At 49.4% G+C, this 18,031-nt stretch overlaps 1 protein-coding gene across 1 annotated transcript in view; it reads right to left on the bottom strand.

The window, feature by feature from the left end:
* The window catches only part of LOC147729347 (astacin-like metalloendopeptidase), a 103,019-nt gene that overhangs the window by 24,651 nt on the left and 60,337 nt on the right, over window positions 1-18,031 (bottom strand). Inside the window, exons 11-13 of the mRNA XM_086959623.1 lie at window positions 17,653-17,878; window positions 17,366-17,484; window positions 15,786-16,008 (exon numbers count right to left, since the gene is read on the bottom strand). Of these exons, the coding sequence (XP_086815749.1) occupies window positions 15,786-16,008; window positions 17,366-17,484; window positions 17,653-17,878 (568 nt within the window). The remainder of the gene's footprint in view (window positions 1-15,785; window positions 16,009-17,365; window positions 17,485-17,652; window positions 17,879-18,031) is intronic.

Here is an 18,031-nt window from a genome sequence, read left to right on the forward strand (position 1 = left end):
CCCTCACCATCGCGCACTTTCATGAAGGTGGTACGGATTTAGAGGTGATGGATGTGTTGAGAACGTCCAATATGACCGGGCGAATAATGTCCGTGACCTTAGCGAGGGTCTGAGGGGGTGCTGGATCGTTGGGGGAACCAGAGGTGATTTTGGGAATGAGTTTATCCAAGGCAGGAATGTCCAAAAGTGGGATTGTATCAAGCGTACAAAGGACAGAGGAATCGGAGGTTGTAGATACGAGGGGTTCCGTATCATTGTTAGCGTCCCTGAAGGAGGAGTATATGGCCTCGATTTTTTGGGAAAAGAAAATGGCCAAATCGTTACAACAATTTGGGGCGCCCTCGGCAGAGGGACACTCAGCAGGGGGTGAAATAAGGGATTTGACAATTTTAAAAATTTCCCTTGGGGCATTAGCGGCTGCGTTAATTTTGCCACCGTAAAAAGAAGCTTGTGCCACCTTTATCTCCTGTATGTAGAGCTTAATGGCAGCTCTATATTCAGTTTTCCTGAGTTGGGAGTAGTCCTGTCTCCAGGCTCTCTCGATTTTCCGGCAAGCTAATTTCATGGTCTTAAGGGCAGGTGTGTACCATGGGGCTGCTTTGGGTCTTTTTATGGAGTTACTAGATTGTATGGGGAGGACCAGATCGAGTGTGCTAGAGATCCAGCCATCGAAATTGCAGAGTGTGAATGCCCCCCCCACCATTTCTTCAAACACCAGATGATCCTCCCATTCCCTAGAGGAATTGGTTTAGAGCATTCATTAAATACCTTGGCATGTCTGGGGAAACAGGTATTGTCCGGAGAGAAAGAGATTCCTTTTAGAGCACAGTCTAGTGTTTGAGGGACAATATACATGAAAATGTGCCACATATGAGGTAGTTGAGGATGACGAGGATATTGATGAATTCCAATTGGCAGTGAATAGATTGGAAAATCAATTGGATGTGCAGCCCAGTTTTATAGTCTTCTTTACATTTTTCACTGATTGCCTCCTCTGTTTTAGATGTTTTGCTGGTTTAGATGCTTTGGGCACTGTGCCACTTCTATTCAGTGCCACAGTGCAAGTGCTCCCTATGTTAAATTGTTGTATTGATTAGTGACTCCATGATTGGCTAATTTTATTTACTTGTCAGAACTTAGTATAGTGCACCATGTGTGCCCAGGGCCTGTAAATCAAATGCTGCTCGAGGTCTCGCAGCACTGATTGTGCCACCCACAGAAGCAGCTTGTAAAATGTGACTCAGGCCTGCCATTGCCGAGCCTGTGGGCAGTCTAGTACTGCCATATCGACTTGGCAAGTGCACATACTTGCCAGTCCCTAAACCTTCCCTTTTCTACATATCAGACACCCCTATGGTAGGCCCAAGGGCAGGGTGCATTGTATGTAAGAGGTATGACTTGCCCTTTCATTTTTTAACTATTGCAAGGCTACCTGTACCCATAGACCAGAATGGGCAGTTTGATTATAACATTTTACAATCCTAACTGACCCAGGGATCACGGTAGAAATTCGAATTTAGTATGCCGGAACTCAGGATGATAAAATACATCTTTTACTAAAGTTGGTTTTTACATTCTGGGTTTGAAAATACCACTTTTAGAAAGTGGGTATTTTCTTACCTAACCATCCAGCCTGCATCTGCTAGCTTGTGTATTGCATGTCTTACAGGGGCTGGGAAGGCTCAGAAGACAGGGTGAGTCAGCACCTGGGACTGAATAGGGCTGTGCCTGCCTTCCACAATGCTGGCCCCACCTCCTGTGGTGTGTCTGAGGACCCTGGCCCACCCTGCCAAAGGAAAGAAGGAGTCCTGTAAACAAAGTGCTCCTAGACTGCACAGAACTGGTTCGAACTAGGTACAGGACCCTCTGCCTTCAGACGACAAAGAATTTTGCAGTGTAAATATTGGGGCCCAGACCTCAGGAATTTTGATCACTTCTGGGAAAACAAGATGAACCTTTGCCAAGGAGAAGAACCAAGGAAGCTGCAGGAGTTTGGACTGCCCCTCTGCTAGTGTGCTGTTTGCTGGGTTGGCCAGCAGTGGTCTCTTCATTGCCAAGGAAAGGAGAAGGAACTTTTAAAGAACTTTCATCCTCTTGCAGAATATTACTCCCAGGGCTTGATTTGATCTTGCCTCCAGACCAAAGTCGCAGGGATACCAGACTTCACCCCTTCTGTCTGCCTGCATCTGGAACTTGCTGTTCTAACTGATAGAGAAGAAATTCTGCAACCACTGACGCCGGCAAGAGACGCCGTCATCTGCATCAAAGGTATGAGCGCTGCTCCAACTTGCAACGCAGAACCGACGCCGGCTACCGTGGCCCATCGACGCTAGCGAACAACATCGTAGGCCTGCCATAGCAGTGAGTGCTGCTCCCACTTGCGACGTAGGCCCGACGCCTGCTGCTGTGTCGACTCCGAAGGTGACATCATCGCTGAGCCAATCATCGACATAGGTGGTCAAGAATCCATTGACATTGTGACATCGTACGGAACCGTGGTTTCGCCGCCATCGTGACCGTGACCTCTCCGGTCAGGAACCGACACCTCCCCTGCCTGTGCAAGTATCCAGGACACCAACGCATCATCTCCCCGGAAGTAAGGAACCGACGTCGTAACGCGCCGACGCCGCACTTCCCCGACGTCGTGAGCGGTCTTTGTTTTTGCTTTTCCAAGGTACTGTTCTCTGTGGGTCTGTTCTGACTCCAAGCAAGATGCTGCGCACCTCGCAGTCGGAGCCGTAGTTTGGGATTTCTTTGAACTTGATGTTGTGATAACTCCAGTCTGAAGGGATGTATTATGATAGAACGAGGGCCATTTCAATGCGGTCTGTTGGATCTCAGTTTTCACAACGCAAGTCACTACATCGACTTTCGCTGGAGGGGCGCTAGACTTAGGAATAGTGTGAATTACTATTCCAACTCCAGTCTACATACAGTAGGGAAGGTGTAGGGAACGGTAATTCACACTATTTCTTGGTCAACAGCGCCCTCCAGTGCAAGTCGGTGTAATGACTTACGTAGTGAAAACCACGATGTAATAGTACCACGTTGAAATGAATTCGTGGTAAACGATGTCTCCCATCTTGAAGTATTATTTTCGATTACAGTTTTGTGGATTTTTGTTGTTTGTGGTCTTGTGTTAAGTCTATATAAAGAGTACTTATTTTTCTAAAACCTGTGTGGTGTCCATCAGTATTGTTTTCACTGTATTACTGTATGTGTTCACAAATGCTTTACACACTGCTTCTGAGATAAGCCTGTCTGATCGTGCCAAGCTACCAAGGGGGTGAGTAGGGGTTATCCAGGTGTGTAATCCCTTTCCCTGACTAGAAGCAAGGGTCCCTATTTGGTCAAAGGTACCTACCTCTGCCAACTAGAGACGCCCAGTTCTAACAGTATTCAGTGGTAAGCTGGGAAGAATCAGATCATTTAAAAACATAATAAAAGTTCAATGTGGGTTTTCCGAAACCAAGCACAAGCTAAGAAATCTGCCTTTTAGTGTTCACGAGGACCTAGTTAAGATTCTTAGGAAAATGTGTGAAGAAGGGGTCATTGAACCAATTGCAACGTCGTTATGGTTATCCCCTTTAGTTACTGCAAGGAAATAAAATGGTCAACTTAGAGTTTGCATTGATTTGAGGAGCTTCAATAAGGTTATATGGTTGGATTCCAATCCTCTTCCTCTGACTGAAGACATCATTACTATGTTTGCACGTGCCAAAGTGTTTAGCAAAATTGATTTGGCATCTGCGTTCCATCAAATAGAATTGGATGAGTCCTCCAAATCTCTAACAGCCTTTGTGTCACCATTAGGAACATTCCATTTCAAAAGAGTGTCTTTTGGATTTGCACCTGCTGCTTCGATTTTTCAGTGTGTGTTGGAGGACTTGTTAAAAGGAATGAAAGGTGTTGTGACATTCCAGGATGACATTTTGATTGCAGGGGAAGACATACAGAGAGTCCTGATAGACTTATGCACATGGTCTTAAAAGTTTAGATACGTTTGAAATTGTGGTGAATGTTAAAAGTGTGAGTTTGCAAAAAAAAACAACATAGAATATTTAGGCCATGTTATTTTCGAAAAAGGGGTGGGACCATGACCAGGTTTGGTGGAAGCTATAATGAAAGCACGATGCTAGACACTAGATCATGGAGATCAGGTGCAGTGCTTAATTTGAGTCTGTGCCTTCCGATGCTCAGCACCGGCACTTAATTGGTTTCCGGTGCTCGGCACTGGCACCTAATTGTCAACACCAGTTGGCGCTGCTCATCTAATTTAGAGATGAGCAGAACAACGTTGTTTAGCAATACAATATACATTAAAATTGCTAATACCTGCATCCCCAGCCATTGCTTTAGCTTTGGGGACCTGGAATAATCTGAACTGTCGCATTTACATGCCAGAGAGATGGTTAGTACTTGTTTGGCAGCAATAACAAGGGCAATGAGTGGTACAAGCTGTAGAGGCCTCCTGGTCAAAGCCCCAGCACTTAATATTTTACAAAATAATCACTGGTCAGGTGTGATATTAAGGTGGGTGATACACTGTGTTACACCCCAGCATTTTAGACAGATTACTAAAGTGAGCCCTTTCTAGGGGTAAATCTCAAGTTCCCATGTGAGCTGGTGTAATTTGCACTGAGATATTTCTCCATCAAAGCTGCTCCTAACACGGCAGACACATTCAATTCCTTAGTGAAATATTTGCACTTAAGCAGACAGTCGAAAACATGGTGGATTTTGACCTGCCACCTAGGAAGAAATAGTTAACCTTTATCGGATGCAAAATCTCCCATCCATATCAAAATGTGTCTCATTAGCTTTGACCTAATGAAATGTCATCCAAAGATCTTTTATACAAGCTTTATGTTTTAATGATCAGCTAAAGTTTCAGGGCCTTATTTACAAGGAATTAACGCAGTGCCGCAAGTCAGTTGGTTGCAAAGCACTGCATTAATTTCGCAGCAAAGGGATGTGCCATATCTACAACAATATGACGGATCCCTATGCTCTCTCCTGCGCTGGTGCACAATTAGCTGCCGTGCGCTGATGCAGGCACCCTTGGGGATGATTGTTTTTGAGCAGGAAGGGACACCTTGCTGAACAAAAACAATCACAAGAGGTGATTATTGTAGGAGAGTAGGGTCTGCAATCCTATGATCACCCAGATTTTTTGCTTTTGTTTCACTGGTTTACGACTTTCTCTGGCTGTGGGCCTGCTAATCAGACCCACAGCCTGGCTGTTCTCTTTCTAAATTACGATATGTACCCTAGGTGCATTTACCAATTGGTACTGGGCCACCTTATCAGACCCCGTAACGCAGGGCATAGGTGTACCCAGGGCCGCCAGGGGCTGCAGCATGTATTATGCCACCCCTGGCTGGCCTCTTAAATTTGACACAACTGGCTGCATGACAGCTGGGGCGAGGTCGTGTAATCACACTTTGCTTTAGATATGGTAGCCCTATATCTAACCATACAATGGACACTCGAGTTCCTATCAGTCACTCCTATGGCAGGCCTTGACAATCCTGAAGGCAGAGTGCATGGGCTCGTGTGAACTAGGCTCTGGCCCGAGCCGAGCCCGGTTGCAGCTTGCGGAATCAAGACCCAATGGCTGTTCCATGATAACGCGTACCACATCGGTAACTTCGGTGTCGCGTTATCAAGACATGTCGAGTAAGGTGTCATACGAATCGGGATGCTGCCCTCTCACCAACTCTGGCGACGAGGTTAGCATTCCGCCCTTCTAGAGGGACACGACATGTACGTAACTGTGAACCCCGGTTAACGTTAACGAAAGCCTCAGCTCCACAAAATGGATGCTGCCACCACAGACACGAGTCTGACCTCCTGCTGCTGGGAGTCCTTCCAGTGAGGAGCGCTTGGACAAAGGGTTTCCTGTCGAGGGCGGTGTTCGCACCGTCCCAGACAGGGTTTGTGTATTCTGGGTAGGTAGGGCTTTTGCGAGAAGGTGACTGCGGAGTGGCACCCCGGTGCTCACTACGCATCTGCCGGTTAGAACCAGTTCCAGGGGCGACAGCCCTGGCCTGGGAAAAGTCCGGCAGGGGAGAGGGGTGTAACTACCCCCCTTCCTGGTCCCACCCTTAGGGCAGGACCTAGTCATGTACCCACCCCTTTCTTTAGGATAAAGGCCGGAGCGGGGACCCTTCCAAATTAGATCATCTTTGAATCAAGAACTACTTTCTACGAAAGGACACTCAAGACTCTTCTCAAGATTTCTCCCTTGTGACTAAGGAGTAGTCACCCTGCATCAGCGGGCACCATCTAAGAACTCTGCGGTTTGCTGCAAGTCCCTCCTCAAGGATCCGACGGCCCAGCTCGACGAGAACCGGCTTCCCTGGCACCTCTGACCTCTACCCACGTCATCAGCTCAGCTGTGATCTGTGGGTGCGACGAGACCTCGAGGGACCGGCCATCATCAGAACCTGCACGCTCTTAAAAACCAGCACGACCATCGAGGTAACTCTCTGGTGAGTGCTCTGGGGTCCGAGAAGCCCCGACCCTGAGCCGCTCTAGCACCGAAGTGCAGTCTCCCAGCATCTCCACGATCTGCGTGGGGCCCTTCTGCTCGCTGCTCAGCACGTTGTCTGGTCACTCGCCGCTGGCTTGTGCCCTTCTGTGACGACATCCGAGAATCATCACTGCTGGTCTGGTTGCTCCAGACTGGCCCTTGCTTCCATCTTTGCGAGAAGCACCCCGGACCCTCCTGGTCCACTCAAGACGCCATCTTAGGCCCACCACGTGGCCCTGAGATCTGCCAAGGCTTGTTGCCCCATCCTGGGCCCAGCGACGCCGACAGCATCATCCTTCGTGGGACAGCTCGCACCTCCATCCTGGTCGCCGACAACGCCTCCTGGTCCGTGAGACTGCAGAGCCTAGCGTCGCCCACTCACCTAGTCGAGGTGACGGCCAACCGGTGCCTTCCTGGTACCCTCTGACTACTGGCTAGTAGTACGAACTTGGTCCCCTCTGCTTTCAGGTTTCATCAATCTCCGATCCAGGCTTGGATCTCTACGAACTATTCAGCACTGGTCGCCGGCCAGCAACTCCTTTCTTCCGGCTCCTGGCTCGTCAGCGAAGACCCCGACGCCTGTAAGACTTGTGCAGCCGCAGCCCTCGTGGCTAGGTAACTCGGCATTTCGGTGCCTGCATAGCCTCCTTACTCTAGGGTCCCGAGTCCCTCGCTTCCGACTTGCCTTATCGGGTCCGCCCGAGACCTTAACCTTTCCGTGTCCTCGGACACTTGTTTTAATTGTGCACTTGAAGTATTTGCTAAAGAGATTTGGTTTGTGCTTAGTACCCTGTCCTCATAAAGAGTACAGGGCTGTTGTGATTCTTAATAAATATACTGTTTATTTTCATAACACTTGTGTGGTGTCCTTTCACTGGGTGTTCAAGGGGTACATGTGTGGTAAACAGCTGGCTTAACGCGCCCTCTCGAGTCTTTAGCCTTAGACTGCTCGTATCCACGCTACTAGGATAGCTGGTCTATAGGTTGACTTACAACCAAACACCATAAGGGTCGTTGGAACGATACATAGCGGTCGCTAGAATAGCGAACGTTGCATATCGGGCCAACTTCTCACATTGGTGGCAGCGGTGGGATTTGAGCTTGCTGTTGTTTTACCACACGTATCCTAAGAATATCTTGTTGAAAGATCGCACAAGTACTGTTAGTACATATAACTAAAGCTTAGAATACTCTGAGTTCTACTGAACCAGCTGTTGTAGCTCCTCAAGGCTCAGCACACCTTGGCTACAACTCTTAGCAAGGGTACAGTAGGTAAACACGTAGTGTAGGTAGGTGCATCACTTACACCACACTAGAAACAGTATGTCGGACAAAGGAGGAAACTCTGGGTCTCCCCTTGTGTCAGTTGACCCTCCACAGGTCATCCCTTCAGGATATACTGTGCTGAGCTTCAAGGAGTTAAGACGACTGTGTCACTCCAGGAAGATTCAGCAGGGGTCTAACCCCACAACGTCCTTTCTGATTGGTCTCTTGGAGACTTATGATGCCAGAAGAGCTGAGAAACTTCGTAGCTCTTCTAATCCAGAAGGAGACATGCCTCCCCTCGAGGGAACCCGGGACGATCCTGACCTCATCCACCTCGCAACTGAGAACGAAGATGTGGAGGAGGATGAGGATGAGGATCTCTCTGGGGATGAGGCAGATAAGGGACAGGTAGAAGTCGTCAGACTAAGCAGGTCCAACTTAAGCAAACATGATAGCGGTACTGGGGGACCCCTGGGGCCACTATCAGGTCAGCTTAACATTGGGAATGGACGAGCCAGATCTCTGTCAAGAGGCTCTGGCAGATCCCTTCAAACCAATGGCTCTCACAACTCGTCTCAGAGAGGGATGACGTCCCCCCAGAGGAGAGTGTACGAAGCTAAGGAAAGGGCAGCTAATCTAAGGATCGAAAGGGAAGAACTTGCCCTGGCCAAAGAGAGGCTTGCCTTTGCAAGAGAGCAACAGTTAAGTGGGGTAGTCCCCACTGGTGGCAGCAATGTACCTAGTAATAGGGAAAAGAGTTTCGATACGAAACACCTTGGTAAGATAGTGCCCCCCTTTAAACAAGGGGACGACATCCACAAATGGATTACTGCTTTGGAGAGGGCCTGCACTGTGCAGGGCGTTCCCCAGAGTCAGTGGGCAGCTATCTTGTGGCTCTCCTTTGAAGGAAAAGGAAGAGACAAGCTCCTCACCACAAAGGTGGAGGATGCTAACAATTACCAAATCTTGAAAAATACGCTCGTTGAAGGGTTCGGCCTAACCACTGAGCAGTACAGGGTGCTGTTCAGGGATACCCAGAAAACGCAGTCTCAAGATTGGTCTGATTTTGTCGATTGTGCCACTAAGGCTTTTGAGGGCTGGTTGCTGGGCAGTAGGGTTACTGATTATCAAGGATTGTATAATTTGATGATGAGAGAACAAATTTTAAACAATTGTCAGAACCAGTTGTTGCATCAGCATCTTGTCGACTCGGATCTGACCTCTCCCCAAGAATTGGGAAAGAAGGCAGACAGATGGGTTCGTACAAGAGTTAAACAGAACCAGGGCCAGAATCAAGGTGGTCAGAAGAAAGCAGACCAGAAGGGTAAAGATTCTAAAGGGGAACAAAGTGACCAGAAGTCTTCGACAGGTCCCCAACAACCCAAAGAGGGTGGGGGTCAGGCTCCCCAAAAGAAGAAAGAAGGCCAATCCAAAAGATGGTGCCAGTACTGTAAAAGTAAATCTCACTGGTTTAGTGAGTGCACCAAGAAAGGAGGAGGGCAGACTCCTGCCACTGCAGCCCCTAAGGCACCTGTGCCCCCTAGTACAGTCAGCAGTGGTAGTGCGCCTCCCAAGGGTTTAGTAGGGTTAACCCTGGGTTCTGAGGGGCGTGACAACTTAGTTGGCACACTCACTCAGGCTGTCCTTGTCAGTACAGGGGACGCGGACGTATCCCCTGACGGAAGCCCCAATACTTTGGGCAAATACCGACAGACGCCTTTCATAAATGGAAAGATGGCTCAGGCCTATAGGGACACTTGTGCCAGCGTCACCATGGTGACGCCTAACTTTGTGGACCCTGGACAGATCATGCCAGGTACAGAATTCCTGGTGACCAATGCAAGCAATGTCACTACCAATCACAGTATGGCAATTGTAGCTTTCTCCTGGGGAGGGGTAACTGGCCAAAAGAAGGTTGTAGTTAGTCCAGACCTCCCAGTGGATTGTTTGTTGGGCAATGATTTGGAGTCGTCACAATGGTCAGAAGTGGAGCACCGGACTCACATGGAAATGTTAGGTTTGCCAGCACATGTGTTCGCTGTGACTAGGTCACAGGTCAGGAAATGCCCCACTGAGCAGGTGCTGGATCCTGGAACAACGGACCAGACACCTCCCAAGAAAAAGAGCAGTAGGGTTAAGGCTGCGCCTTCCCCCTTGCCCCAGGTCGAGGATCAAGTCTCAGAGGAGGCTGACCTACAGGAATTGCGGGAAACTGAGCCTAGGGAATTCGAACTTGATCAAGTTGAATTCTTGGGTTCAGGGGGACCCTCAAGGGAAGACCTGGGGAAGGACCAGTTAGACTGCCCTTCTCTTGAACCCCTCAGACAGCAGGCTGCTGCTGAGGCTGCTGGGAATGCCACAGGTACCCACAAGGTATACTGGGAAGATGGACTCCTGTACACTGAGTCAAGAGACTCCAAGCCTGGCATGACCAGGAGGCTGGTTGTACCCTTGTCTCAGCGTGGTTTCCTACTTACCTTGGCCCACGAGATTCCCTTAGCAGGTCACTTGGGCCAGACGAAAACGTGGGACAGGCTTGTCTCACACTTTCACTGGCCTCACATGAACGAAGATACCAAGGAGTTTTGCCGCTCCTGTGTCACTTGCCAAGCCAGTGGTAAGTCAGGTGGCACGACAAAGGCCCCCCTTATACCAATGCCTGTGGTGGGGGTACCCTTTGAACGGGTGGGGATCGACATCGTCGGTCCCATGGAACCACCTACAGCATCAGGGCACAAGTTTATACTGGTGGTAGTGGATCATGCCACCAGGTATCCTGAAGCTATTCCCCTTAGGACCACTACAGCACCTGTTGTGGCAAGAGCCCTAGTTGGAGTGTTCTCCAGAGTGGGCTTCCCTAAGGAGGTCGTCTCCGACAGAGGTGCAAACTTTATGTCGAGCTACTTAACTGCTATGTGGAAGGAATGTGGTGTTAACTACAAGTTCACTACACCCTATCACCCACAATGCAATGGGCTTGTTGAGAGATTCAACAGGACCCTAAAAGGGATGATTCATGGACTACCGGAAAAGCTTCGGCGTAGATGGGACGTCCTGATCCCCTGCCTCTTGTTCGCCTACAGAGAAGTCCCACAGAAGGGGGTTGGCTACAGCCCTTTTGAACTTTTGTACGGGCATCCTGTAAGGGGACCCCTGTGTTTGGTGAAGGAAGGATGGGAGAGACCTCTCAAAAAGCCTGCAACCAACATAGTAGACTATGTGCTTGGCCTCCGCTCGCGGATGGCTGAATACATGGAAAAGGCATCTGAAAACCTTAAGGCCAGCCAAGAACTCCAAAAAGCTTGGCATGACCAAAAGGCTGTCTTGACTGTTTACCAGCCCGGACAGAAGGTGTGGGTGTTGGAGCCAGTGGCCCCAGCAGCACTCAAGGACAAGTGGTCCGGGCCCTACACCATCCTGGAGAAAAAGGGAGAGGTCACCTACCTGGTCGACCTGGGAACTCCCCGGAGCCCCCACAGGGTGCTTCATGTCAACAGGCTAAAAGCATATGTCGACAGGAAGGACATGAGTTTGCTCATGGCCCTAGATGAGGGACAGGAGGAGGAGAGTGACCCTCTCCCCGACCTGCTCACTCAGAATCCTGACGATGGATCGGTAGATGGTGTTGTCTTTTGTGGCAGCCTCTCCGAACATCAACAGAGCGACTGTAAACAGGTTCTTCAGTCGTTCAGACATATGTTTTCTCTAACACCCAGCCAGACCGATTGGTGCACCCATGAGGTTGACACTGGTGACAGCTTGCCCGTTAAGAGTAAAATCTACCGGCAGCCTGATCACGTTAGAGACTGCATCAAGAGTGAAGTGCAGAAAATGTTGGAGCTGGGAGTCATTGAACCCTCGGATAGCCCTTGGGCTAGTCCCGTAGTTCTAGTGCCGAAACCTCACACCCAGGGTGGTAAGAGAGAGATGAGGTTTTGCGTAGACTACAGGGGTCTCAATGCAGTCACTAAGACTGACGCCCACCCAATACCGAGGGCAGACGAGCTTATCGATAGATTGGCCTCGGCCAACTACTTAAGTACGTTTGACCTAACAGCTGGGTATTGGCAAATCAGGTTAGCTGAGGACGCCAAGCCTAAAACCGCATTTTCAACCCCTGGTGGGCATTATCAGTTCGTGGTGATGCCCTTTGGTCTGAAGAATGCACCTGCCACCTTCCAAAGGTTGGTGAATCAAGTCCTTACTGGGCTGGATGACTTCTGTGCGGCGTATCTTGACGATATCGCTGTCTTTAGCTCCACCTGGGAGGATCACCTGGTCCACCTGCGGAAAACGTTAGAGGCCCTGCAAGCAGCAGGCCTCACTATCAAGGCCACCAAGTGCCAGATAGGGCAGACACAGGTTGTATACCTGGGCCACCTTGTAGGTGGAGGCCAGGTTCAGCCACTGGAGAGCAAGATACAGTCAATCAGGGACTGGGCTCCTCCAACCACCCAGACTCAGGTTCGAGCTTTCTTGGGCCTGACTGGATACTACCGGAAGTTTGTCAGGAACTATGGTTCCATCGTGACACCATTAAACGAACTGACAAGCAAGAAAATGCCAAAAAAGGTTCAGTGGACAGCGAGCTGTCAAAAAGCATTCGATGACCTAAAGCAGGCCATGTGCACGGCGCCTATCCTCAAGAGTCCGGACTACTCCAAACCATTCATTGTCCAAACAGATGCTTCTGAGTTGGGTGTGGGAGCTGTTCTTTCTCAACTGAATTTTGATGGTCAAGACCAGCCCATTGCTTTTATAAGCAGAAGGCTGACCCCTAGAGAGAAGAATTGGTCAGCTATTGAGAGGGAGGCCTTTGCTGTGGTTTGGGCCCTGAAGAAGCTGAGGCCATACTTGTTTGGCACTCACTTCAAGATTCAGACCGACCATAAGCCCCTCTTGTGGCTAAATCAGATGAAGGGTGAAAACCCCAAACTGCTTAGGTGGTCCATTTCCCTACAGGGGATGGACTTTACAGTGGAACATAGACCTGGTACTGATCATGGCAATGCCGATGGGCTCTCCAGATATTTCCACTTAGAACAAGAAGACTCACCTGGTCAAGGTTAGCTTATTGTTCCGACGTTTGGGGGGGGGTCATGTAGGAGAGTAGGGTCTGCAATCCTATGATCACCCAGATTTTTTGCTTTTGTTTCACTGGTTTACGACTTTCTCTGGCTGTGGGCCAGCTAATCAGACCCACAGCCTGGCTGTTCTCTTTCTAAATTACGATATGTACCCTAGGTGCATTTACCAATTGGTACTGGGCCACCTTATCAGACCCCGTAACGCAGGGCATAGGTGTACCCAGGGCCGCCAGGGGCTGCAGCATGTATTATGCCACCCCTGGCTGGCCTCTTAAATTTGACACAACTGGCTGCATGACAGCTGGGGCGAGGTCGTGTAATCACACTTTGCTTTAGATATGGTAGCCCTATATCTAACCATACAATGGACACTCGAGTTCCTATCAGTCACTCCTATGGCAGGCCTTGACAATCCTGAAGGCAGAGTGCATGGGCTCGTGTGAACTAGGCTCTGGCCCGAGCCGAGCCCGGTTGCAGCTTGCGGAATCAAGACCCAATGGCTGTTCCATGATAACGCGTACCACATCGGTAACTTCGGTGTCGCGTTATCAAGACATGTCGAGTAAGGTGTCATACGAATCGGGATGCTGCCCTCTCACCAACTCTGGCGACGAGGTTAGCATTCCGCCCTTCTAGAGGGACACGACATGTACGTAACTGTGAACCCCGGTTAACGTTAACGAAAGCCTCAGCTCCACAAAATGGATGCTGCCACCACAGACACGAGTCTGACCTCCTGCTGCTGGGAGTCCTTCCAGTGAGGAGCGCTTGGACAAAGGGTTTCCTGTCGAGGGCGGTGTTCGCACCGTCCCAGACAGGGTTTGTGTATTCTGGGTAGGTAGGGCTTTTGCGAGAAGGTGACTGCGGAGTGGCACCCCGGTGCTCACTACGCATCTGCCGGTTAGAACCAGTTCCAGGGGCGACAGCCCTGGCCTGGGGAAAGTCCGGCAGGGGAGAGGGGTGTAACTACCCCCCTTCCTGGTCCCACCCTTAGGGCAGGACCTAGTCATGTACCCACCCCTTTCTTTAGGATAAAGGCCGGAGCGGGGACCCTTCCAAATTAGATCATCTTTGAATCAAGAACTACTTTCTACGAAAGGACACTCAAGACTCTTCTCAAGATTTCTCCCTTGTGACTAAGGAGTAGTCACCCTGCATCAGCGGGCACCATCTAAGAACTCTGCGGTTTGCTGCAAGTCCCTCCTCAAGGATCCGACGGCCCAGCTCGACGAGAACCGGCTTCCCTGGCACCTCTGACCTCTACCCACGTCATCAGCTCAGCTGTGATCTGTGGGTGCGACGAGACCTCGAGGGACCGGCCATCATCAGAACCTGCACGCTCTTAAAAACCAGCACGACCATCGAGGTAACTCTCTGGTGAGTGCTCTGGGGTCCGAGAAGCCCCGACCCTGAGCCGCTCTAGCACCGAAGTGCAGTCTCCCAGCATCTCCACGATCTGCGTGGGGCCCTTCTGCTCGCTGCTCAGCACGTTGTCTGGTCACTCGCCGCTGGCTTGTGCCCTTCTGTGACGACATCCGAGAATCATCACTGCTGGTCTGGTTGCTCCAGACTGGCCCTTGCTTCCATCTTTGCGAGAAGCACCCCGGACCCTCCTGGTCCACTCAAGACGCCATCTTAGGCCCACCACGTGGCCCTGAGATCTGCCAAGGCTTGTTGCCCCATCCTGGGCCCAGCGACGCCGACAGCATCATCCTTCGTGGGACAGCTCGCACCTCCATCCTGGTCGCCGACAACGCCTCCTGGTCCGTGAGACTGCAGAGCCTAGCGTCGCCCACTCACCTAGTCGAGGTGACGGCCAACCGGTGCCTTCCTGGTACCCTCTGACTACTGGCTAGTAGTACGAACTTGGTCCCCTCTGCTTTCAGGTTTCATCAATCTCCGATCCAGGCTTGGATCTCTACGAACTATTCAGCACTGGTCGCCGGCCAGCAACTCCTTTCTTCCGGCTCCTGGCTCGTCAGCGAAGACCCCGACGCCTGTAAGACTTGTGCAGCCGCAGCCCTGGTGGCTAGGTAACTCGGCATTTCGGTGCCTGCATAGCCTCCTTACTCTAGGGTCCCGAGTCCCTCGCTTCCGACTTGCCTTATCGGGTCCGCCCGAGACCTTAACCTTTCCGTGTCCTCGGACACTTGTTTTAATTGTGCACTTGAAGTATTTGCTAAAGAGATTTGGTTTGTGCTTAGTACCCTGTCCTCATAAAGAGTACAGGGCTGTTGTGATTCTTAATAAATATACTGTTTATTTTCATAACACTTGTGTGGTGTCCTTTCACTGGGTGTTCAAGGGGTACATGTGTGGTAAACAGCTGGCTTAACGCGCCCTCTCGAGTCTTTAGCCTTAGACTGCTCGTATCCACGCTACTAGGATAGCTGGTCTATAGGTTGACTTACAACCAAACACCATAAGGGTCGTTGGAACGATACATAGCGGTCGCTAGAATAGCAAACGTTGCATATCGGGCCAACTTCTCACAATTATCTCTACCTATGTGTGCTGCAGAATGTAGCAAGCATAGAAGAGGAAAAAAAACGAGGAGAAATGAAAACACATCGCCTTGTTGCGCCTCCCGCATTCTAAAGCATTTCCTTGTTTCCAATTTTTCATAAATGTAGAAATATGGCAGAACCCATGGGTGTTGCGTGGGAACACCAACAGCAACAACAATACTATACCCCTTTCATGCAAAGTGTTGAATGTGCACGGGCCATATTTACAAGCACATGAAAAGCCACGCAGGGTGGCTGTACGTGTCCTTGTAAATATATGGCAGAAAGTTGCGCCGTGGGTGCTTCTCAAATAGTAACGACCCTGCGGTGCAACAGTGCTTGTAAATAAGCCTCTCATTTCTCAAGTCTGACTTCTACCCTCAAACTTACCGAAGGAGTATTCTGCCTTGAAGCCAGCTGCGGTCACCCAGCTGTCACTGTGGAACTGCAGCAGCAGTGAGTTTCCGGTGGAGACCAGATGTGGGACTTGGATATTGCCACAGTATTTGCCTATTGTCTTTGATGTGGAGCGGCCACCATCGTTGATAATCAGGTAATCAGAGCCACATCCAGGGAAGTTCTCAAGATCGAACTGGATGAAGGTCAATGAGATCTGTGAAATACAGGATCACTGTAAGTGCAACCCTTCCAGCTCACAACCAGAGAGAGAGAGAGAGAGAGAGAGAGAGAGAGAGCACTCCCTGCACAAACCACTTCATTTCACCACTACCCAACACCGACCTTGGTTTCACCCTCAAACACAGCTGAACCCAATTTTTAGAGCACTTGTCAGACTATTGGCAGATTGAGGGTTCTAGCAGCAGGCCAACTATGCATTATTACCACTTGCGCTCAACCACAAGAACCTTCATATCTACAACTACCAGCACCCTGACCGCACACACAAATCCACTTACAATTACACCCTATTTCACAACTTTCGCACAAAGAACAAGTCCCATGCTCCTTTACAAACTAGTGCATTAATCATACTAACAACTAACACACTCCTTTCAACCACCGGCATACACCTTTCAACTACCACTACAGTCTTTCTTACCTATGCTAGTACATACTCACTATCTGTGCTAAAACTTAGTGGACTGCAAAGTCATAGCTTCATTAACAGAAATGAAGCCCAGAATCTGGCAGAGGGCATCAGCCATGCCTGCCGCCCTCACAAATCTTGTCGCTGCACATGTCATGCACCATGCTGTTGTGAGGTGGGGGAGATTCACCCCCTCTACTTTAAAAGATGGAAAGCAATCATTAATTGCTTAATTTACAATATATGAATGAGCTCAGAGTAGGCACTCATTCTCTGACATGGGTATTTTGAAAAACAAAATAGAGAGCCTGTAAAGACTTCTAAAATATAATATTTAATAAAAACATACAGACGTGGCTCTAAAGCTTAGAGACTGGAAGACAGAAGGGCTTATTTACAAGCCACTTGCGCCACTTTTGTGTCACTTTTCCCATGTTAAAAGTGACGCAAAAGTGGCGCAAGGGGCTTGTAAATCTACCCCAGAAACTTTATGATGTGCACATTTCCAATAGAGTCTAACTCCCTAGTTCAAGATGCTGTTGCTATTTGCACAGCAGTGTTGTTTTTCAGATCCCTGGAAGCTTTCATATGAATCAATGTGAAAAATGACGGAAGAGAGGTGCAATGTATACAAAGAGAAACGTATTGAAAAAACGGCTTGTCTACAGAAAAGGTGCTGTCCAGGCGAATTGATATTTTGTCTCTAAAATGCTATTTGTACATGAAATAAAATAGCTTTTCAGACCTTGTGTTGTTACTCCGTGCCACCACAAGGTGGCACCTTGAGACACTGCATTACCTCGTCCTCTATTTCAGCATCTAAGTGTATGTAGGACATGAGTAGTCACAGAAATATGTGACTCAGCCTTAACCAAGTGATAACGATGCCTAAAGACTTCTTTCCAGACTGGGCTGCACATACCTTGTATCCTGCTGGAGCCAGAATGGCCGTGGCACAGTTCATGCCATTGGGGTACGCCAGGGGAAACCCGGGTGAGGTGACAATTCCATTGTCCTCAGTGAAGGTGCTGTCACATGTCGCTGCAAGAAGATGAGACAAGAACAAAATGTTTAAATTGGTTTACCTACGAAACAGCAGACTACAGAGAAGAAAAATAACTCCAAAGAACAGAACTAAGCAGCATCCAAAAGAAATGAGGCAGCAGGGAGGTCCGCTCCCAAAGGGTGCCTGAAGAAGAACAGGCTTACCAGTCCTGTAGGAGGCTGTGAAACCGCGGGCTGAGTCGGATCCATCGCTGACAAACTCCACCAGCATCATGCTTCCAGAAGACACCAACGCCGGGAGATCCAGCTTCCCACAGGCCTTCTTCAGGACAACTGGGGATGATGTATTGCCGCCGTCGTAAACATTGATAAAGTCAGCTGAGCAATCTGCGGTGTGCTGGACATCAAAGTCATCAAACTGCAAAGAAATCTGGCATGACAGAAACAAAAAGAGTTTTAGGCATCAATGTTATGGAGACAAAAAAACCACATTGAATACTGCCAATAACCTATACTTGACCAGACGCGGGGTGATGCGAGGAAGTCAGCAAACTTCATTGAAATAATCATTCTGGTGCCCACA

The sequence above is a fragment of the Lissotriton vulgaris genome, chromosome 2_2, assembly GCF_964263255.1.
Source record: "Lissotriton vulgaris chromosome 2_2, aLisVul1.2, whole genome shotgun sequence".
NCBI classification, from domain to species: domain Eukaryota; kingdom Metazoa; phylum Chordata; class Amphibia; order Caudata; family Salamandridae; genus Lissotriton; species Lissotriton vulgaris.